Source organism: Mugil cephalus, chromosome 3, assembly GCF_022458985.1.
Source record: "Mugil cephalus isolate CIBA_MC_2020 chromosome 3, CIBA_Mcephalus_1.1, whole genome shotgun sequence".
NCBI lineage: Eukaryota > Metazoa > Chordata > Actinopteri > Mugiliformes > Mugilidae > Mugil > Mugil cephalus.
In genome coordinates, this window is record NC_061772.1 from 13,217,983 (window position 1) to 13,240,218 (window position 22,236).

The window sequence follows — 22,236 nt, forward strand, 5'->3', positions numbered from 1 at the left end:
CAGTAGAGCTGGTGCCTTCTTCTTTTTCCCTGCTCTGTCTGGACCTTTCATGATCTGCTTTGTTTATTCTCTCTTCCTGGGTGATTCGCACATGATGTGACTGAAGCGTGAATGATGGGTTGTGTTGTTGAGGTTGATAAACAGCGTATGTGTTCGTCAGGTGAAGATGAGGGGAAGGACTTTCTCATAAGAATCAGATGTTGAGACTGTGATTATTTCACCATTGTGGTGTGGGGGTCGTTTGTTTGTCGCGTTCACATGTTGATATAAATGTAATATCTTCTTGGTTCAGGTCATAAAGACAGTTTTGACCTCCAGCACTCTACTCCCAAAGAGACCGCCGCCTCCAGCCGACAGCAAAGCCCGGCCACGCAGACCAGATCACAGGTGAGTGGGATTATTGATGTTGTCTCTGTCTTGTACTGAGATCACGAGAAATTTGTCTTCCCAGACGTGAAGCAATGTCCTCGTGGCTTATCCACAGTGACACAAACCAGCTCACAGCTCTGGATGTTTTAGTTGTTACGATGGTGAGATGGGACGTCACATTTCTGTTATTATCATTGTTGAAGTCAAAATGTATTTAACACGAGGAAAAAATAACAACTCTCACCACCTTTAAAGCTACAGTAGAGACTTGTAAGACATCATCGACGTACGGTAGATACTAAACGATGGTTATGTTTTCTCATTAAAAATTAACATTTTGCCTTGTGAACAAGCATCAAGTATTTCAAAAGAATCTTTTACAGGAGCGGTGGATTGTCACTATGTTCTGTGTCTGTCTTCATCTCCATCTGTTGTTTGTGGTGTAAGGCTCAGCCTGAAGGACACGGTCACATCAGAGCGGTCAACTCCTACGCCGGCTTCACGGAGTTCGACAGAAATCCAGCTTTACTTCACCCTGAGTCGAGTAAGAGCATGGCAGATAAGATAAAAATGTTTTTACCTCGTTATCACAGCGCTCGATGTTAACACAGGCTGGTTTGTTGTGTTGTGTTTGTGCAGCTCTGACGAAAAAGGACAAGAGCAGAGTGTCGGCTGAAGACATCCTCATCCACGAGGACCCCAGGGCTGCAGTACTGGTGAGAAGTGTGCGCGTTTACACTTACACTGGTTCAAGAGTACAAAGGGAGAACTGCACATGAAATAGTTTCTGTTGAGCTTCATCAGCTTCTTCTTTCTTTACCAGGAGAGAGTTCAGGTCAAATCAGCCCAAGCCAGCAGCCTGTAAGTGTGACCTACACACACACACAATGCACCTCAGATGTCTTGACATCAGTGGTCAAAACAGACGGTAGTCGGACCAGTTAGTGTCTGATTTAAGCTGAGCTCTGCTGCTTGTTCGTCTCATTGATTTGTCTTTCTGCTCTTTCAGACGAGCCTCTGGGGAAGACACACTAAATGGTGAGACCTGCAGCGTCATTCACTCTGCATGCTTTAGTTGTGTCAGACTCTTGTGCAGGGTATCCGCGGGGTCTTGAAAAGTATTAATTGTTGATAATTCAATTTTGGGGAAATTAAGTAATTAAAGTATTAAAAAGTCTTATCACGACTTTATGAGGTCTTAAAATTTGAAGGTAAATTTTGCGTTTGAGTCCGAAAACATTGAAAAAGTGCGTGAATTTATTTGTTTATTAAAAAACAAAGATGAACCGGTAACATGAAAGCTGGACTACTGTGGGTGCGTTGGTAAATTGCCTCAGCACCAGAACGTACGTGGACGTAAGTTAAGAGGCACAAACGATGTTTCGAAAGACCGTATTATGAACATATTACGAACACACCTTGTGTCATGGCGCTAGCCGCACTAACCTAGTGTTACCACAGCGACAGCTAAGACCTTGGCCTCTAGCACCGTCTCCTCATCTTTACCGACATCACGGTGCCTCTGGGCGCCACAGCAACGCTACATGTAAACTGGTTTTGAGGTTATACAAGCGTTTACACTAAACATGTGGTCAAACTTTGCCTTCGATTCATTCTCCCAGCCTATTTGAATTCTGTTTTTACAGAGGTGTAACATTATGAAAATTTCATTTCCCGATTATTGTGACCAAAATGCACCACTGAAATCATTTATCCAAATTTTATTTTGAAAACACAAATAATAAATCAGACACCGTTTTGATCATAGTAAAAATATGAAATGGAATAACCAAGCGTCGTGAACTTTGCTGCAGTTTATCATGAAACCGGTTACATCCCTAGTTGTATGATAGTGGTTTATGGACTTTATCATAAACTAAAACTGTTAAGTTAAAGGTGTCATTGATGGTTACAATTCAAAGTGGTGGTGACGTATTAAAAAATATTATATTTTATTATATATATATATATAAATATATATTGAAATTAACTTCAAGATTCCTGTATATCCCTGTTCTGTGTGGGTCCAGCAGGTTTACCATCATTGTGTTATCAAAATGACCTTCAGTCTCTCAGCGCTCTCAGTATCTCTTGCATGCAGTGTAATCAATACTGTAAAAAGGCCACAGTCTAAACAAACCCGAGGGGGAGAACAGATCCAGGCACCTGCATGAGATTAAATAGTTTAAGTTTTTGTAAGGAGTTTTGAAAAAGCTTTTCTTCTTCTGTAGTTACAGCTGCAGTTTCTCTCTATACACCACTTCACGCCCACCTCGGAGCCAGAAAAGACTGTGAGTCTGACCGACCGACCGAACAGCACAACCACAAATATCTGCACAATCCGACAAAGACAGTGGATTTATCTTTCAGCTGATTTAGGGCAAATAAATCCACAAACCTTCGTAGAACTGTTAAATCATTTTGGTCGTTTTTCAGTTTAAACTACGTACATTTTTAGGTTTCAGCATCACAGAAGATTTTAGTGTCTCTTTTTTCTTTGCATTGTATTGGCTTAAAGAAATTTAAGACAAGGTGGTGTTTAAATTGATCAAACAGGTTAATAATGATAACCTTTAAAGGATTATTCTTGCATCCCTTCCTCAGTATTTATACAGTAAAAAGTGACAGGACAGTTAACATCTTAGCCAGACTCAAGTCTTATTAGAGTAGAGTCTTTAACACCATGTGGATTACGTGTTTCAACAGATACAGAGAGAAAAAATAAACTAGCTCTGCATGTAACTGGATGGTCGTCCAACCAACCAGACCCAGTTTATTTTGAACAAATTTAACTTCACGGCACTTAGATGACGCATATTATTAGATCACTTTTACTCTTCTGTCCATCACTATATTTATAATAATAATACATTTTATTTCAAGGTGATTTTCAAAACACCTAAGGTCACCTTACATAAAACAGCAATGCACACGAGATCATAGCAATAAAAAAAATAAAAAGATGATTTAAAAGGTTTATAAAGGAAGGAAAAAAACAAGTTGACTGATCTGGAAGATCTTTTATCTGATCATAATCGGTTGATCAGCGACTCCAGACTAAACTTCTGCCGCAAAGAAACATGTAGGTGGGGAATCTGCTCAACAGATGCAGCAACTATCATCTAACAGAAAACAAAGGGGCATCTGTAAAATGCCGTGTAAACATATTGAAAGAGTAGATTTACATGCGTTGTTCTTCAGTTTATTTTTACTTTTTTTATTTATTTAGTTATTTATTTAGGGTGCATCCTAAATTAAACATAAGACAGTTTCTGTGCTCCTGTTGATGTAGAACAGTGACATCTGGTGGTTGATGCTGGAACAGCTCTTGAGTGTTTTTGTTAAATCTTGTAATTACTTTTAAGAAAAAAATACTACAGGTCATGAACGTACTCTACAGAAATCTTTCCAGTCAAATAAACAATCACTTTGTGTTTCCCTGCAGCTATTGGCTCCCCGTTCAAGCCCATGGAAAGCTACCAGTACTCAGGTGAGAGCAGAGGCTTCACGGGTAATTGATGTCATATATAAAGCCATGAAATAGTTTTACTCCTGGTAATTCTTCCGCTGCAGTTGTCTTTGATTGTGTATGTGTGTGTGCATGCTAACGTGATCTTTTTCCTCTTGTAGCTGTGGAGCGTAACAACCTGATGAGGCTGTCTCAGAGCATCCCCTTCACTCCTGTGCCCCCTAGAGGTAAGAATGAATCCCTGCGCTCTCCTGACCCGGTGAGAACGGGTGAGAGCACCGCTGAAGCCGAACCGCCAGTTGGAGAATGAGGAAGCCTGCTTCTAGATAAGAGAGCTGGCATCTGTCCTGTTTATTTTTCCTATACACCTGCAGCTATTTGCCTCACAGTCATAAGCATACTATCAATAAAGCATGGACACTTCCTCTTATCTCTCTCAGCTCTGAATTAGTTTGAAACCATTTTAGTTCCACGTATCTTGGTCATTTCTGTGAAGAGGTGCTGCTGTTTTGAATGATTTCTGTCATGAGTGTCAGTTTTATTGTATTTATTTCAGTTTATATTGATTAAAAATGTCAGAAATGATGAAGTAGAGATAATAAACTGAGTCACCGACATGCCTGAAATAGTTGTTGCGTGCATGACAGAGAAAAAACCACAACACTATCTAGATATCAGCAGCGCATATTTACCTTTAGAGGACATGGAGTTGATATTACACCTTTTATTTGCTGTTTCCTGGACACACTACCTGATGCTGATACTTGTATCTGGAACAGTGAACAATGTCCTCTCTCGGATCTTGCTGAGTCATTGAGAGAAACTTTTTGATTCACAGGTAGAACATGTAGAGAGCATATCCGCTGGAACAAGTGTAGAAAAACATTTGCATAATCATTGATTGTGGTTCCATCGTGGGCATGTATTAGCATTTGAAAACGGAAATAAATGAATAAAAACAACTAAAAACGAGCCGTTGCGTATTCGAAGGATGTCATTGGTGCGGTGGTGTAACTCCTCTGTTTCCTTCAGGGGAGCCGGTGAGTGTCTACTGTCTGGAGGAGAGCTCCCCCAACACCATCAACAACAGCATGTCTTCCTGGGCCCAGCGGGGCCTCTGTGCCAAAATAGAGTTTCTCAGCAAGGAGGAGATGGGCGGAGGGCTGAGACGGGCCCTCAAGGTGCTCTGCACCTGGTCAGAGTACGACATCCTGAAGCCGGGACACCTGTACATAGTCAAGTCCTTCCTTCCTGAGGTGGTCCAGACTTGGCAGAGCATCTACAAAGAGGAGACTGTGCTGCACCTTTGTCTCAGGGTATGAAGCACCAACAGAACATCTGTCTCTTGAACTGCAATGAGAAGCTTATTAGGTTATTAAAAGGTTGTTAAATTTAAAGCCCCAAAAAAAATGCAAATTCAGGGGGATCCCTGAATGGCAGTAATTATCATCCTGGTGTTTCAGTCACTTTCCATGTTTGACCGTGTGTCTGTTGGTGGACAGATGTTGTGACACACAGTCAGTGGGTCAGACCATCAACGTGCTGTTGGAGACATTTATATATTATATTTTTGGAGTGTTTTCCTGTTGGTGATGCCACAATGGAAGTTAGAAAGTCTTGTTGAACTGGTCCTTCTTTGTGTTACACCAGGAAATTCAACAACAGCGAGCTGCTCAGAAGCTCACATTTGCCTTCAACCAAATCAGGCCGAAGACGATCCCTTATTCACCGAGGTGAGCGCACACGAGAAGAGAGTCTGTGAATCATCATAAAACGTTTCCTGTCATCTAGAAGATGAACCGGTCTATTAACTGTGTTGCTGTTGGGATCACATCAGAGTAAATCGAAAAATTAAACTGAAGTCATTTCCTGGAGTCGTTTCATTAATCACTCTTCAGATTGTGTTGAAATCCAGAAGTGAGTCACTTCTCTGAAGAAGTGTAACCTCAGAAAAATAAAAAAGCACTTCACATGGTGGTTGCGTAGCGAGGCCATAATTGTTGCGCTTGTTGGTTATCATCGTCTGCACCACTGCTCTGCTTATACAGCAGAATTTGTTAAGTAAATGCTCTGTTTGCTTAGGTTTGCCATCATCATTTTTCAGCCTGATGACTTTTAATTACGGCTGTTTTCACATTGTGATGTAAATGAACCGACATTTTCTTTTTGCACATTTAAGAATAACTAACCAGCTTCTTTTAATTTCTGGGGCATCTCCTGTTTAATGTCCAGTTAAAGTGCAGCACGATAAAAAATAGTCTTCCCTCATGTTGTGTAGTTACCACAAGTCTCTTAATTGCCTTGTTTTTGTGCGCTCAGGTTTCTGGAGGTGTTCTTGTTGTACTGCCACTCTGCGGGACAGTGGTTTGCTATAGAAGAGTGCATCACCGGAGAGTTCAGGAAGTTCAACAACAACAACGGAGATGAGATCGTCCCCACCAACCTCCTGGAGGAAACCATGCTGGCCTTCAGCCACTGGACCTATGAGTACACCCGCGGAGAGCTGCTGGTGCTCGACTTGCAGGGTAAAAAAAAACAACAAAAAAAACAAGGCTGTCAGAGTTGTACTGATGTTTTTCTCTTTAATGTCTTTGATAATGTTGCTTGTGTGTTTGGTGTGTGTGTGTAGGAGTTGGGGAGATTCTCACAGATCCATCGGTGATAAAGAGCGGCGAAAAGGGGTAAGTTACTCACCTTTTAATTAATACTTTTTGTTACTTATAATTCAGTATTGGATTCAGTTTCGCTTGAAGTAACATCTGTGTGACTCTTGCAGATCCTATGATATGATATTTGGACCGGCCAACCTGGGAGATGATGCCATCAGGAACTTCCGTGCAAAACATCACTGCAACTCCTGCTGTCGGAAACTCAAACTTCCTGGTGAGGAAAATGTTACCGCTCGAGCTTAGCTACGTTATTTTTTTTTTTTAACTAAATTACCTTTAAAGCTGCACCATGGAAGTTTTTCTGAGTAGTGGCGACCTCTGTGGCCACACCTGGTAATTACAGGATTCACACATATTCATTCATTCATTCATTCTGCTGGGCTCTAAGTTGGAGGAGTGAAAGTTCTTTTATTTTCTCAAAGAACCAGACACAAAATCATCATCATCTCAGTACAAACCAGTCATTTTACTGTCCACAGCAACATGAATCGTCATTGACGCGTTGGTGGCTAACAGCGTGGTAAGGATACCGTGTGATTTCTTGTTGTCAACGCGCTGTGCTGCTGTGATTTGTCTCGGCTCAACACGAGCTAAACTCTACCGCGCGCTTGCTTTACCTAAGCACGGGATATTTTAAGGTCCGCTAGCTCAGCAGTCCGCATTGGCTTCTGTCTCGCCCTCTGCTTCTCCTGCTCAGTGTGTCAGATATTTCCTCTACGTTGGTGCTAATCGTATTTATAATAAATGTGTCCTCGCAGCTTTGAAGTTTTACTCAGTTAGTAGGTAGTCAGGTCCCATTTATGGAGGACCAATTCTGCCACAATAAAAAAATAAAATAAATGCCTGCATATATATGCCATAAATATTTAAATCAATAAATACCTCAGTATGTGTCATACATGCTATTTATTTATTTATTGATGCACGCACTTCAGCATGGATTACAGTAGATCTGTGGATTCACCAATCAACCAATAGAGAAAAAGTCCAGTCAGTGGGAACAGCCCCTTCATCTGCATTACGTTTTGTTGTGCATGCTGAAGTGCATCATCAGTAAATAAATAAATGGGTAAATAATTAAATAAATAAATAACATATATATATATATATATTACAAATATATTCAGGTATTTATTTAATTATTTATTGCATGTATCTGTAAGTATTTATTTATTTTTTATTGTAGCAGTATTGGTCCTCCATACATAGTAGCCACTTTTCCAGGGATATCGTACACAACCAGGTTCTATAATGTGAGGCATCCAGAGGGGGGAGAGGGGACGTTCTCCTCATTACAAGTCATTCAACCAGTCAAGTCTATCTGCAAAATGGTTTATTCTCAGTTTCTCAGTCATTTAAAATAAATATTTATGAATACGTTCTCAAAGTGGACCTCTTGAGTCTGGCCTCGCTGTGTCTGAGAGTGACAAGGAGAGCTCAGGGAAATGTGAAAACCGCATTCAAATGTCAACCTGCGCTCATGTGCGTCGTTCGGAAGGTCAAACATATCACAGCTGAAAGCTCTTTCTGAGTGGGACAAATCTACAAATGTAAGATGATTAATCTCTGGCATCTCTCATTTTCTTTTTTTCTTTTTTTCTTGTCTGTCAGATCTGAAGAGGAACGACTACACACCGGATAAGGTGACGTTCCCACAAGAAGACCCTCCAAACCCGGGGGGAGGAGTCAAAGAGTCCCGCCACTCGATGAGGCTGATGCTGTGACCCAGCTGAGTGAGAGACAGAGCGACAACGCTGTTGGGATTATTTTAGTCGTAGCCAAGGAGGAGGGAGCGCCCAATCAACTGGAAGATTCACAGCCACGTTTCCACGGAAACCAGTGCATGCAGACTGTGTGACGTTTTTTTTTGTCGGCCCCACCTAAAAGCTGTGTCGAACGCCAGTCAACCATCTTTTGTTTCGTTTTGTTTGTTTTTTTTTTAGTTCATACATTTGCGGGGAGGGATTTAAAACATTTTGTACAATTTTATGACTATATAAATATATAAACTGGATATATCAACAGGTACAGTGTCATTGCAGAGATTTTATTTATTCTGAGAAGTTTGAGAAGTTGCCTTGTTTTACCAAATAGAGAAGAGAGAGAGAGAAAAAAAGAACAAATCTAAGTGCATTGTACATCTGTTACAGCAGCTTCAGAGAGGACGGCCTGCTGAGACTGAGTCACTGCAACGCTGCAGGTTGCCACCAGATCATTTTTTATAAATGTATGAGGACTCGTATCACAACATTTTGTCTTTTAGTCAAGGAAAAGATATACATGGATTTGAAAATCTTGTAAAATATGGGCAGATTGCAATGCAACTTTTACAGAATAATTTATGTAATTTTATTGTATGAAAAGTGTGTCCACCAAAATATTGCTGATAGTTTTTATTGTTACAAAGGTACTCTTGCTATATCTTTGTCATCAACTGTTGTATGAGCAAATTACAATCTAGTGTATCTTATAGATACTGTTATCTGGCATGAGCTGAACAGATTGAACTATTTTATTCAGGGGAACTGACAAACATAAGGGTATTACTGTATACATTTTGTACTGGATATCATTTTAAACAAATAAAATGTTAAAAAGCTTTAACGACATCGCTCGAGTCTGGACATTTGTTTCAAAATACACTCCATACACGCCATTTTATTAGGTAAGGCTTGCTAAGACCCAGCTGGACCCTCATTCGTCTTCAGAACTGATTTAAGTTTTTCGTGGTACCGATTCAACGAGGTGCTGGAAACAGTCCTCAGAGAGTTCATTTCATATTAGCACGATAGTTTCATGTAGATTTGCAGTCTGCACATCCATGATGCAAATCTCACTCGGGTGCTTCTGTCGGGTTGAGATCTGGTGACAGTGGAGGTCGTTTGAGTACAATTAACTCATCGTCATGTTCAAATGAGATGGTGCTGGAGGTTTGATGTAATGGGACCATCAAGGGATAAACCTTTAATAAAAGCCTGAACCTCTGATAAAAAGGCAGGATGGATCCATGGTTTATGTTCCCATAAACTAGATTCTGACCCAGCCATGTGATCCCATCACAATCAAGACTCGTCAGACCAGGCGATGTTTTAAGAGTGTCTAATTTTGGTGAGCCCTTGTGAATTGTATCCTTAGTTTCCAGTTCTTAGCTGAGTGCAGTGGTCTTCTGCTGCTGCAGTATTTGAGTTGTTGTTGCTGCCTTTATAGCATCTCAAACCCCTCTGCCCATTCTCCTCTGACCTCTGGTATCAACAAGACATTTTTTCCCAGAATATTCCCGGGAACACAGGAAACCGGACACCAACAAATAGAATGGATGTGAATCAAAAACAAACAAGCGACAAATATATATATATATATATATATATATATATATATATAGAATTATCCACATATGAGGATTTGATGGCTTACTTTTCTGCGGTGCTGTGTCCACACGAAGGTGCCTGCAAACCTGTATTTTCATATATGCAAACACTTGGTTCAAATTTGATCTTTAAATGTTTCCAGCGAGCCAGTTGCCAGCTGTTGACAGAAAATGCAACGTCCCGGTAGACGAAGAGCATCTGGAGAAAATTCTCAAAGGTTGCGCCTTCATGAGGAGACAGTGGCCCCGCTGTTTTTTTTGGGAGGCCTCGGATTCCTGTGCAGCAGCTGCACCTGTGCACCTGTGTGATAATGTGGATCAGGGCCATAGCTGGAAGGCTCAGCTGCAGAGATGTGGGAGAAGATTTGCATTTTTGCACAGTCAGTGACTACAGATACAGAGAGGATTGATAAACTGTGGCTATAATTAATGTCAAATTATGCAGTTAGACAGCTATGAAACTCACTACACACTCAGCAGGCAGCTCCACCCTCCCACTGGGAGTGGTCTGCCTTCGAATATAGACGGTGATCATGACACTGCACTCCACTCATCTGAGCTGAGCGAGCACGGAGTCTGCAGCTCTACGACACGCTTACAAGTCAACCACAAAACCATGGCCACAGTCACCATTGAATACTGGTGAGTCCTTCCTCTTCTGCTAATTCTTTTTACAATAAAGTCTCGCTTCCTGTTCTGTTATATGCTCCATGATGTGATGATGTTCCGTTTTATGTAAAGACACAAACTGTTTTATAGTGCCAGTGACAAATGTGACCTATTCTTGTCTGAATTTAACGTCCAGTGAGCCATGGAGCATTCAAGTTATTATTATTTGTTTTTTCCTCGTTTTTTTGTTACAGTAAAGGATGAAGTTACGCGTATCGCTACCAGGAACTAGTTGGCTTTCTCAGACAGGTTCCTGGTCTGCAGGTGAATGGCGTCACAGGAGCACCAAGTAAGCTGCTTCTTGTCATGCACCCCGTCTGTGGAGACACATTTGTGCCAAAAAAAAAGAAAAAGATCCAGGCTTATATATACGTTATTTGTGTGCGTGATCATTTCAAGAGTTAATTAAAAAGCATCTTAGTTCACAGCTTTACCAGTTCCTTTTTTTTTTTCATTTTCAAATTTGACTCATCCCCATGCAAATATACCATACAGATGAATGATAGTGAGTAAATAAATAGATAATACATATATATATATATATATGTATATATATATATATATATATATATATAATATATATATATATATATATATATATATATATAATATATATATATATATATATATATATATATATATACATATATTTGTTTTACAAACTCAGATCATGCAGTACCAGTGCCAGTGATGCCCTGAGGAACCTGTTTCACTGGTTGTGGTGCAGACGCTGTGTTTTACTCTCGTTTTCCACCCCCGCAGACAGCTTTGAGGTGTCCCTGAATGGAGAGCTGATCTACTCCAAGCTGGAGACGGGAGAGTTTCCTAACGCTGAGGAGGTTTGTGTACATGATCAGTTGCTCATCATGATACCAGTTTGTCCTGAAGTGTCAGGCGTCAGGTTGTTTAACAGCACTGTGGCCTGTAGGAAGTGCAGTCAGTCACCATTAGTGACTCAGTGGGGCTCTCTGATAGCTAACCCACAGACATTAAATGTATGCCAGGGCTGAATGTCTTTGTGTTTCGTATGACTAGATGACGGAGAAGGTGAGAGGGATGGTTCCCGGAGGACACAAGAAGAAAAAGTCCAAGCTGAATATCAAGAAATGCACCGTTAATTAGTGGGAGAAGGACGAAACAACAGCTGTATTTACACCGACAGAACCATGGATGACATGTGTGTGCGTCTCTCAACAAAATTAATCAGACCAGACATCATAACATGCAAACCTAAGTAATCATTGGCCTTAAAGGAAAAGTGTCAGACCAAATGTTGTGACCAGGCACTGACGTTGATGAGAGCGTGTCGTAGGATCCTGGCTCTGATTTGCTTCTGTCTATGAATGTACGCACTGAAACAGCTGTGTGGTGCGTGCACGATGCAACTAGAAGCTTTTCAGCCGAGCAGGGCCTGAACACGTGCTCTCATCGCGTCCGTGTGCCGTGGATAGGGAGCCGAAGGAAACTTGTGTTCACATTTACTGTGTAATGGTATTTATAATATAGTAATTTTTCCAAATACACTTTTTACGTTCTCGTTCTGCGTCAGTTTAATGAGAAGCCTCTCGTGTGTGTATAGTAAATATAAAACTACCAGCAAGCACAGCGTAGCTTAGCAACTGTTTGCTTTCTGAACAATCTGACCCGTTTTTACATGCACATATTAAACCTTTGTATAGTGTGTAATAAACATTACAAAAGGCTGTAAATTGAATTGTGATAAATGACATGCTGGTGCAGGCCGAGGAAATGCAGCCGTTTCCTAATGCTAAGCTATGCTAACTGGCGGCTATAGCCGTAGCATCACATTAATAACGCGTCAGTCTTCTTTTGCCAAAATGTTCCTTTCATGCTAATTTTATTTGAGCTTTCAGTGTTTTCAAAAAGTAAAAAGATACGGCACGACACACGAGCTGAGACTTCACGAACTTGAATGCTTTCTTCTCTTACGAATGTTTTATATTAGTTTTACAAGTATTTTATGAAGTTACAGTCCCGTGTCATATGTACCATGATGTAACATGGGGCCTTTACCTGGAGTGAAGTGCAGAAGTGAAGACGCAGGCGCTGTGTGTGTCCTGCCCTTTGTTACTATTCTGACATTTTAGCTGTCGAGGCAACTCTTTAGTGACAAAAAACACATTTAATTTGATGTGACTGTAATTAAATTTTTTTTGAAGTTTTTACTATGCAGTTAAACTGTCATTTTGTAACCCTAATGCAAACAAACGTAATAAAGTACCACTGATTGCTTGTCGAACACGTCTCTCTGGTGTCGTGATGAGCGCCGACTTCTCGTGTGTCTCGGTGGACGGGGAGCGCAGGGGACACACTTCCTCAAATGTTCAGACTTGATTGTACTTTTGGTCTCACCAGATAAAATCATAGCTGACATACAGTGTCTGGAAGGAAGTGCACATCTTCCTGCTTTAACCATTTTCATCTGCAGTTGAGACATTCTCCTAAACTGTGGGTCAGCTTTCTCATGGTTTGTTTTCGACTTTCCTCTTCGTGAAAGGTAGCTCAGCTATCTGGACCAGCCTGTAACGCTGTTCAACACATTTTACATTTGGACGATGTGCGAACGAGCTGACATGAACAGCCCCTGGTCAGACCTGACCCTGATCTGCAGCTGAGCTGGTGTTTGTAGGGGACTATTTTCAGCTGTGGATTAATACACATTAGTAAGTGTCAACAGAAGACGCAGCACAGTGCAAGGAGTGATTCAAAAGTGTCTTCATAGTGACACAATTCATCTTGATAAAGGCTATTAATGGAGCTTTAATACACAGATAATACTTCTTAATGAGGTCAATTAATCTTTTATCATCAAGTCATCTGTTTAGTTGATAGTAAAACACACGGCAGATAACCAGACGCAGCCTTTATCTAGACAGACATCGCTCAGCTGAAGGACTGAAACTAGAAAGAGCCGACATGTTGTGGTCCTGTTTCCAGCCGGCTTCATCTAGTCTCGGTTTCATTTAATCGACGAAATAAACAGATAATGACAATAACAGGGGATTTGTGAGCTGTTTACGATGCCCGGCTGGGGAGTTGACAGCAGACTAAAACAGCAACAACAGGAAGCACGAAGCCACATCAGAAGCTGCCACGGTTCTCATCTTCACAAACAGTTGTGACGACACGGTGCTGCAGCTGTAATGGAGAACTGCGCCACGGAGAGTGAGACGCGCGTCTCAGGAAACTAGTCCACGCACTCTGGTGGGTGATCAGTTCTGGAGCTGCGACTACGCACTCTGGCCTCATTGTGGTATCACAGCGCCCTTACACGCAGAGTAAAAGTTCATCTCTTCCGTCAAATTTCTTTTTTAAATCCATAGTTCTTTGGTTGAAGCTCTTTGGTTGTTTCAGTTAAAGTCAGGAAATGACTGGCTGCTAATATTCTTTAATAAAATTGTATCCGTGGTGAGATCTGTGTGCCAGTGTTCCAAGTAAATCTAATATTTATGGCACATTTCTGGGTATATGAGTCACTGTGCATCATGCTAAGTAGGTGACATGCTGTGGTTAGGTCCGTCCGCTCATAGCGGGACGGTGGACTGGGGTCGTAGAGTGGAGGGTTAACATGTTCTTCCTGTGCCTGTTTGGCTTTTATAAAACTTATAAAACTTTTTAAACCTTTTTACAGTGCGCATCAGTCTCCTTTTACTTATTTCACTTTTTATATGTATTTCTGTCAATCAACACGTATAGCACTTTGAACGGCATTCATTTGTCTTGAAAGGTGCTATATAGATAAATTTGATTGATTGACTGATTGATTGAATGCGTTGTGTGTTCTTTAATGACGACAGGAGTTGAGCTGCATGGACTCCAAGGTCCTGGTGATCTGATCACAAGTGGACAGCTTCAAATGCAGCAGGTGTGAATACACCCAACACGCAGAGGCGCACAGAGATGCACTGGTACTAGATAGCTCTGACCACATTTACTTTTATGGGTTGCGTTTGAACACGCTCTATCAGCAGTGTGAACGCACATGCGCACTGGCCCCACTGACAGACCTCCTGCTCAGCAGAACTATAGGGGTGTGGGTGGTGTCTTCAGCCCACGAGAGAAAACAGACACACGCCATCATCGATGGTTTCCCAAAGTTGTTAGGATGTCACGAACGTTGCGGCTGCAAGAGCCTTCATGAATATTCAGTGTGGAAGAAAGTCCACAGCAATCGGCGCTGCTTGATCTTCATTGGTCTCAAACCAAAGAAGAGGTGTGTTATCCTGCTGCAGCTTGAATCCATCTCCATCTCCACACACAGAGGGTACAGATGCTTCTCCTGGGTTCTTATTGCTGGAAACTTGGCATGGTCAAGTCAGTGGCAAGTCAACAAGTCTAAATTGAAATCTACAGCTGGATCACAAACCGGACTGGTTGGGAAAACGCAGCGAGACGTCTCTTTTTCCTCAGGACACTAAGATCTTCTGGAAGCTGCTGGATATGTCCACGAGACTATCGTTGCCAGTGGAGTCCCTGACGCCGGTGACAGAGGCAAGGACCAATGTCCACCTCTGTCAGTCGGTCAGTCAAGGCTGGGTTTTGCAGCTTGACAGCAACGCAGCAATCTGGTTGAGTAAACCCTGAATATCAACATAAGTCCCTGTGTTACTTAGTGACAGTAACATTTGACGTGTGCTGTAACCTGATTAGTTAATCAGTGAATGTGTGAGACCTGCTTTCATGATGACTGGAATAGGACATTTAAACTATCGGTGTTTCTGAGTGAAATCATATCATTACTACAACAAGCAGCTGCACAGCTGTTCAGTTATTTTGTCTAGACTACACTACTAACTTGGATTAATGTCTCAGTACATCTTTGCGAATGATTAAGTACAAGCAGCCCGCAGTTAGCACAGTTAGCGTTTAGCACAATTTCCAAGTGAATAGAGCTTGTTAATCTGAACTGATTGTTGATTCTCAGTCTGAACGTCGTTCTCTCCAAAACATGTCAGCATCATCTCATTGTATAAGTCATCACATGCACAATGGTCCCTGCTCTGTGCAATGGACGCTGCGTGTGAAGATGTTACAGGAGACCGGTTTTTACTCTGATGTATGGAAGTTACTTTATGTGTGTGAATGAAAATGGTTACAATTTCCTTGGCACTATGAGTGCAACGTGTGACGTCAAACCTTGGAGGCTGCTCTTACCTTAAAATCTTTTCTGTTTTACACACAATTGTATTCTGTTAGCTAGACAAAAGAAACAGTACAGTCACCATTGTCAGTGAAGGACTGGGCTGGGAGGACTGAGAGGTGGACATGAGGGACACTTCAATGGTCCTCTGCCATAGTGACAAAACATTAAAACACTTTGACTTACAGTGTTCACACAATGACACAGGAACAATGCATTTTGACAGCACTGACTATTATATGGGATGAAATTTAGTTTTGACACATGAGTGAAGTGTTTTGGGAGAGATTTGAGCTTCTACAGGTGAAACACGGTGTTGTGCCGAATTGTGAGATTATTATGTCAAATGATCTTAAGAGTTTTGAGAATGAGATTTCTGTTTCAAGAAACGAGCGAAACCAATGGAGAAAAACTGTAATACCCCCGAGTCAGTTCATTAAAGATACACACACACACACACATTCAAATTTAATGTCTGATGTTTGTATAGCTTTCATAACAAATCTGACATGTGAACTTGAACGCTTCATTTCTACAAATAATACAGGAAACTGTATGAGGTCTGTGTGAATTTTTACCTGAGGAGCGTCATGGTGACGTGTCTTAGGTGTAACTAGGTAGTTGTCAGTCACGGCTGGGTTTTGCAGCTGGACAGCAACGCAGCAATCTGGTTGAGTAAACCCTGAATATCTACTGTAAAGAAAACATCCTTAAGTCCCTGTGTTACTTAGTGACAGTAACATTTGACGTGTGCTGTAACCTGACTGGTTAATCAGTGAATGTGTGAGACCTGCTTTCATGATGACTGGAATAGGACATTTAAACTTTTAAAACTATTGAGTGTTTAGTTTCTGAGTGAAATCATATCATTCAGTTCAGTGTCTTAATACAACAAACAGCTGTACAGCTTTTCAGTTATTTTATTTTAAAATGTTCATCGGCATCTCATCTACCTTAAACATCTGACTGCATATTATACTAAAATATGTATTTTTTTATTTTATTTTTTTTTTAAATTGCTCTTCTTTGTAATGCGAAGAGACACAGCCCTTATTTTCAAACATTTCCCCTGACTCAGAGAATCTGAATGTTTTGAGAATACCCCACCTATCGTGTGGCTGCGATGGTCAGAGGAGCAGACACCACAACATGTCTTATTTATAACGACGTGTCTGCACATGAAAGCAAGAGAATGATTCGCTATTCATATTCCTCACACTGCCGTTCACTGCATGGAAGAAATCTCCAAGAATCACAAGGTTCATAGTTGTTTCTTTTTATTATAAAAAAACAAACAAAAAAACAAAACAAAACAAAACAAAAAAAACAGTGAGAAATAAATAAAATGTAAAAATAGAATGTTAGACAGATTTTTTGGGAGGGGGTATCCATAGCAACGGTTTGTTCAGATTGGTCCCTGGTTTAGTAAATCGATGGAGATATTGTAGCACCGTTGTGTGGTCACCAAGTACCCTGTGGCTCTGCTTGGCCTTGTGACGCAGACATTTCACATAAATGGTGGAGAGTGGAGAGGCTCGAAAAGAATTGGGTCAACTGTGCGTCGGTTAGAAAAGGGCCACTGCTTACGTTTTCATTTTATATAAATATAATATATTAATTTATACATTGTACAATGTCTTTATACCACATACACAAAGCAGGTAAACACATGAATGAAAGGCAGCTGATCATATGGAAAAACAAAAAAAAACAAACAAAACAAAAACGTCTATGGCGAAACTGAAATGATGTCGTTTAGCTGCACAGTTGACGAACTGAAAGCGAGGTGACCCTGTGCTTCAGCGAATAACACACGATATGCAAACTGGTGTCGCTTGCTCCCAAATTTTTGAAGGCATTGATAGTTTTTACAATCTTTAGGAGCAAGTGACCGACTGTCAGTATTGGTGTGTGTGTGTGTGTGTGGGGTCCGACTATGTGCAAACATTCACTTGATGATGTAAGATCACAACCCTGAATTCACTACAAATTAAGACGTTTTTCCGTTTTTTTTTTTTTCCCCCCGCGACATCGCCGTTAGAATTCAAATGTCTACCTAAACTGTGCCAAACAAACTGAGAACACGGACGAGGGCTAGCGCACCAGGAGGAAGGTGAGTCCGGCGAGGCCGACACCGGCGGCAGCGAACAGCGCCGTCTTCATGGACGAGTCCTGACTCACCTCTCGGGCGTTGAGGGAGAACTTGCAGAAGCCTTCCTGCAGAAAAACAGAGAGAGAGAAGAAAATGTCAAGGGCCTGAAACTTTTTTGTTTACTAGCACGAGGGAATATTCAACTGCCGCTTCAGTTCTCCCTCCATAAACAGTTTTACAAAACAAAACTGCATGAATTAGCTGCCACAATGACAGCGGCTGGTGGCAATTATCAGCCATGTGTTGAAAGATATGTCACATTCTCCAACAGTCACTATAAATATGTAAAAATTGCACATTTGCACTTCAGACTATGTGCAACATTTGACATGTCCTGACAGCACAGCACAGCACAGCACTTCTTCACAGTTAAAAAAACAAAAACCCATAATGGTGTAAAAGTGTCAACTAGAAGAAGCCAGACAGCATTCATGAACCGACACTGGATTTATCTGTTCTAGGAACTACCAACGGGGGTAAATCCCGCTGGTAGTTCAGCTGCTCTTCACTATTGTGTTTCCAGACTGAGGCCCCACGTTGGACCAGTGAGTGCACCTGCTCTCAGCTCCAGGTGTGCTCACGACTTGCTTTACGGCTCGCGTGTTTTTCTGGTCATACCACACTAAACTTTCAGTGCTGCTAATGCCAAATACAACACGCTGCAGCGCTGACTGTTACTACAAAGTCCATCTGGCAGGGTTGGTTACGTGTCTGTTGAAACCAGCTGCCAGCTGAGGGAAGGAGGGGTGAGTCCGCCTGTGTGTTTATGTGGGTGTTGGGCGAGACCATTCATAGAGGCAGACGTTCAGCTGATGTTTGGCTCGTTGGAGCTTTCTGGGACGTCACCCTGAACGCATCTCAACACTCCTCGCGAGTTTCTTTCCAGTAAATAGCCGGCACCGGCCCCTTTTTAAAAACAGTCTTCGCCAGCCGCCGACAATTAAACATGTCAAACAATGAGAAAAAGAAAAAAACGATGATCAAAAGCCCAGCAGAGCCTGATCAAGGCCACGGTGACGTCTTCTTGCTGTAGCACACGGTACATTCCTCATAATCTTGCCTATCACATTATCTACGACTCACTTCCTTATCATGCTTATCGCGGCGCAAAAAAAATAAAATAAAATAAAAACACCTACAGAAAAAATATCCCCGGCTTAGGCCATAAACACAAGTAAGAAAAAAGAAGAAAAAAACAGGATCAAAACAATCTAGGTGGTTTCCAACGGTAATATTTTATGAAATATGCTTTCGTTTTTAAAAGGTACTGGCTCCCTGCCCCGGATACACTCAAAATACCTCTCTTATCTACTCGTGTGGTGCTGACTCCAATCAGCTACACAGCAGCCTGACTCAGTCACAGGACAGACACGTTGTCTCAACCTACCCATCCGCCATTCTCCAGCAGCCAGTCTTTCTTCTCCTCCGCCAGGTAACGAGCTATGGTCTCCGCTAGTTGTCTGCAGGTGACAGACCCGTGTCCCAGTTCCTGCTGCGTCCTAGAGTCCAGCCCCGGCTTCGAATCGTTCTGCTCCTGCAGCAGTCTGGCCAGCACCCCAGCGAAGGTGAAAAGGGAAACAACCCTCCCCCAGTTCAAGTGTCCGTCGCCCACCAGCTCCTCCATCACCTTCCTGAGGCTGGAGCAGAGGTCCGGCCTGCACTGCCTCAGGAAGGTCTGGGCCAGGGAGTTGAAATGAGCCTGGTGGTGCTTCTCCATGTCCCTGGCTAGGCGTCTCATGGCAGCTGCTGACTCGCTGGGAGGTGGAGGGGCTGGACGTGGGCTTGAGCAGCATTGGGACAGGTAATGCTCTGCCAGAGCCAGGGTCTCTTTCGACAGCCCACAGGACATTTTCTATTGGGGGGGAAAGGAAAGGATTCAGTTAAACGCTAAATACGAACGTCTGACAAGTCAGGATCAACACTGCTTTAAATAACAACAAATAAAGTTGGCAGAACAAAAAAGGAACCGATTTAATGACGATACTTGATAGAAAAAAAAAAAAGAAAGTGAAACAAAGGCAACTAAACTTAGTGGGTTTCTAAAATATGTTTTGCCACAAACCAAAGTAACTTGTGTGTCTGTGTGTGTATGCGTGTGTGTTTAAATATATCATAGTACACGATATTTGAATCAGTAAATTAAAAGTATTAAATCAGCAGGTTGTTGTCAGATATATGATACATTTACAAACGCCCAAAAAAGGACAATTAGTACACAAGGAAGCGTCACCAAATCATTTAATTTGTTTTGAACTAAATTTAGAATAATACAAAAAGACATGTTGATAATTTCATATTACTGGTGACAAAAAACAAAAACAAAACAAAAACAAAACTCTGCAGTCAGTTGACTAATGCTTTAATCTTTAAACCACCTCCGGCACCGTCATTCAATTAATTACGGAAGCTACGAGACCGGTTAGCGCGAGCTTTGCCCACGTCAATGGAACCGCAGTTTTAACAGTAGTATTACAGGTCAACTCCGGTTTGTCTCGTTTGACAAATAAAATAACTATAAATGGTCAAATGCAGGAACCTAAAAGGAGCAATTTGACATGTGTTAGCGCCGTCCGCTGGTGGCGTAACGACGAAGCTAGCTGTAGCTAAATGAACGAATATCTGGTCCCGGTTAAGTGAATGACGCGGACGCGGTCTCGATGCGCACACTTTTAACTTAAACGGAGAGCTACAAACAGCAGCTTGTGTCGTTTATCCGAGGGTGAGTGTGTAATTATCCGTGTTGTCAGCCGGTTTACCCCCGGCTAGCTAACCCCCGCTAACTACCGGAGCCATGGAGGACACAAAGGACCCAGGTCCTCCCCGGTCTACCCTGATCTAAGAGACGCAAACGCCGCTCCACACCTCCACTCACAAACACCCCGGCGAGGATACGCTTCTCAGTGTACAAAATGAGACATTTACAAGTGGCTAAAACGCGTTTTTTAGTGTGTAGAATGAACAAAAGCTTACCCTCCCAGCGATATCAGACTGCTCTCTGCACACACAGACGGCGCAAGGACGGAAGAAAGGAAAGAAGGAAGGAGGACCTCGGTGCGTCGCCCTCAGCCGCTCTGTCATCTGTGTAACTCCGCCTCTTACTGGTTTTTATATGCGCAGAGTTTCCATTAAAAAAAACCCGCAAAAACTCCGTTACATTATGGTACTAGATGGAAATAGGCACACACCGGTAATATATGGCCTTATATGCACAAAGGCTAGGCTTCCTGTGATAGTAAAATTAGTTTTTTTTTTTTAATGTATTTAGCTTTTCATGTTGGCTATTAATATTGTAAAAGCTGCGCAATATTTCCTATACGGCATTACATATTTAATAATATAGATTTTACAGTTACCTTATCTTCCATTACAGCTGAAAACAACACACTGTTGTATTTATTTGTAATTTCGTGGGATGAATCCTACGTGAATCCCACAGCTCTTGTTTTTTTTTTTTTTTTTTTTTTTTTTTTTTTTTTTTTTTTAGGATTTGATCTCATTCATCACCGAAAAGTCTGTCCCCTCATTGTGACATAATAAAATACATGCTACAGATCAGTAGCCAGCACGAGGAAGTGAAATGTGCAGGGAAATGTGTTTTAGATGAAAGGAAGTGAGGCCTAATCCGATTATATTTTGGGTTTTTTTTTCTGTGTAGCAATACCTGACTGTACTCTCTTCCCCCTTTCCCCACTTTCTCCTTCTCTACTTGGGGTTTCCCTCGTGAGATTCAATTTCAGACCATAACAAGTCACGCGGAAAACTTTTTCCTTCAAATTCCCAGATCATAAACATTAATACGTTTACAGAATTGCACCTACAACGTCGACATGTATTCCATCATGTTTTAGGCAGGTCAATGCAGTAGCTCCTGTAGAGTAGAGAACGGAACACATTTTCTGTGTAGTGAACAGATGACGAACAGATCATGAATCTTCTCAGGAGATGTTTTCTGATAAGCAATGTGACGATGTGGATACACACCACTGACCTTTGGCCACTGCACAGAAAAAGAAGACGTGTCAGACAGAGAATAACTGATAAATAATGTTTTGAGGACATTGACTAGACAAACAGTAGCATGAAAACAAAAAACAACGAAACATCTTTTCACACTCATACTGTTTGTTTTCATTTCCATGCAACTGATGGTGTCTCACTGTTGGTCTTTTGTTTGCGTAGTCCATTAAATTAAAAATCTTTATTCATGTTTCTAGTAGTGTGGTGCAAAAAAGCAATGCAGATATTATTATTAAAAAAAAAAACAAAAAAAAAACAAGTTCTGAACTTGTAAAAATATTTTCACATCATTGAGAGATAAATAGAAACTAGTGGACACCTGGAAAGGTTAAAAAAACACATCCACAAAAGTGAAACACACGT

General features: G+C 41.5%; 2 protein-coding genes and 1 long non-coding RNA gene across 9 annotated transcripts in view; 2 read left to right on the forward strand and 1 right to left on the reverse strand.

The window, feature by feature from the left end:
- The window catches only part of trpm7 (transient receptor potential cation channel, subfamily M, member 7), a 34,881-nt gene extending 25,765 nt beyond the window's left edge, over positions 1-9,116 (forward strand). For 5 of the 7 annotated variants that reach the window (XM_047580150.1, XM_047580148.1, XM_047580149.1 and 2 more), the window contains exons 27-40: positions 293-387; positions 817-913; positions 1,009-1,085; positions 1,193-1,230; positions 1,379-1,407; positions 2,601-2,660; positions 3,815-3,859; positions 4,000-4,065; positions 4,871-5,154; positions 5,489-5,571; positions 6,158-6,363; positions 6,468-6,519; positions 6,615-6,721; positions 8,119-9,116. In XM_047580150.1, coding sequence (XP_047436106.1) covers positions 293-387; positions 817-913; positions 1,009-1,085; positions 1,193-1,230; positions 1,379-1,407; positions 2,601-2,660; positions 3,815-3,859; positions 4,000-4,065; positions 4,871-5,154; positions 5,489-5,571; positions 6,158-6,363; positions 6,468-6,519; positions 6,615-6,721; positions 8,119-8,231 — 1,352 coding nt within the window. In that variant the 3' untranslated portion in view covers positions 8,232-9,116. Of the gene's footprint in view, positions 1-292; positions 388-816; positions 914-1,008; positions 1,086-1,192; positions 1,231-1,378; positions 1,408-2,600; positions 2,661-3,814; positions 3,860-3,999; positions 4,066-4,870; positions 5,155-5,488; positions 5,572-6,157; positions 6,364-6,467; positions 6,520-6,614; positions 6,722-6,986; positions 7,028-8,118 lie in introns of all 7 variants that reach the window. The other 2 variants (XM_047580152.1, XM_047580151.1) reach the window with 2 other exon arrangements.
- A 1,287-nt stretch (positions 9,117-10,403) lies between these two features.
- Positions 10,404-12,803, forward strand: LOC125005357. The gene is made up of 4 exons (XR_007112444.1): positions 10,404-10,516; positions 10,738-10,832; positions 11,306-11,382; positions 11,579-12,803. It is a non-coding gene; the product is annotated as an uncharacterized LOC125005357 (long non-coding RNA).
- Positions 12,804-16,964: 4,161 nt separating this feature from the next.
- Positions 16,965-20,974, reverse strand: bcl2l10 (BCL2 like 10). Its single transcript, XM_047581524.1, has 3 exons — positions 20,827-20,974; positions 19,244-19,708; positions 16,965-17,921 (listed from the first exon to the last, which is right to left on the reverse strand). The coding sequence occupies exons 1-3, from the start codon at positions 20,932-20,934 to the stop codon at positions 17,799-17,801; spliced, it is 696 nt and encodes a 231-aa protein (XP_047437480.1). The 5' UTR covers positions 20,935-20,974; the 3' UTR covers positions 16,965-17,798.
- Between the last annotated feature and the right edge of the window lie 1,262 nt (positions 20,975-22,236).

Excerpts from the sequence above, each read along its gene's own strand:
- bcl2l10 (XM_047581524.1), bottom strand. The coding sequence starts at position 20,934 with ATGACAGAGCGGCTGAGGGCGACGCACCGAGGTCCTCCTTCCTTCTTT. Across the intron at positions 19,709-20,826 it reads AGTCTGATATCGCTGGGAGG|AAAATGTCCTGTGGGCTGTC; the intron begins GTAAGCTTTTGT and ends CCCCCCCAATAG. Across the intron at positions 17,922-19,243 it reads TGCTGGAGAATGGCGGATGG|GAAGGCTTCTGCAAGTTCTC; the intron begins GTAGGTTGAGAC and ends GTTTTTCTGCAG.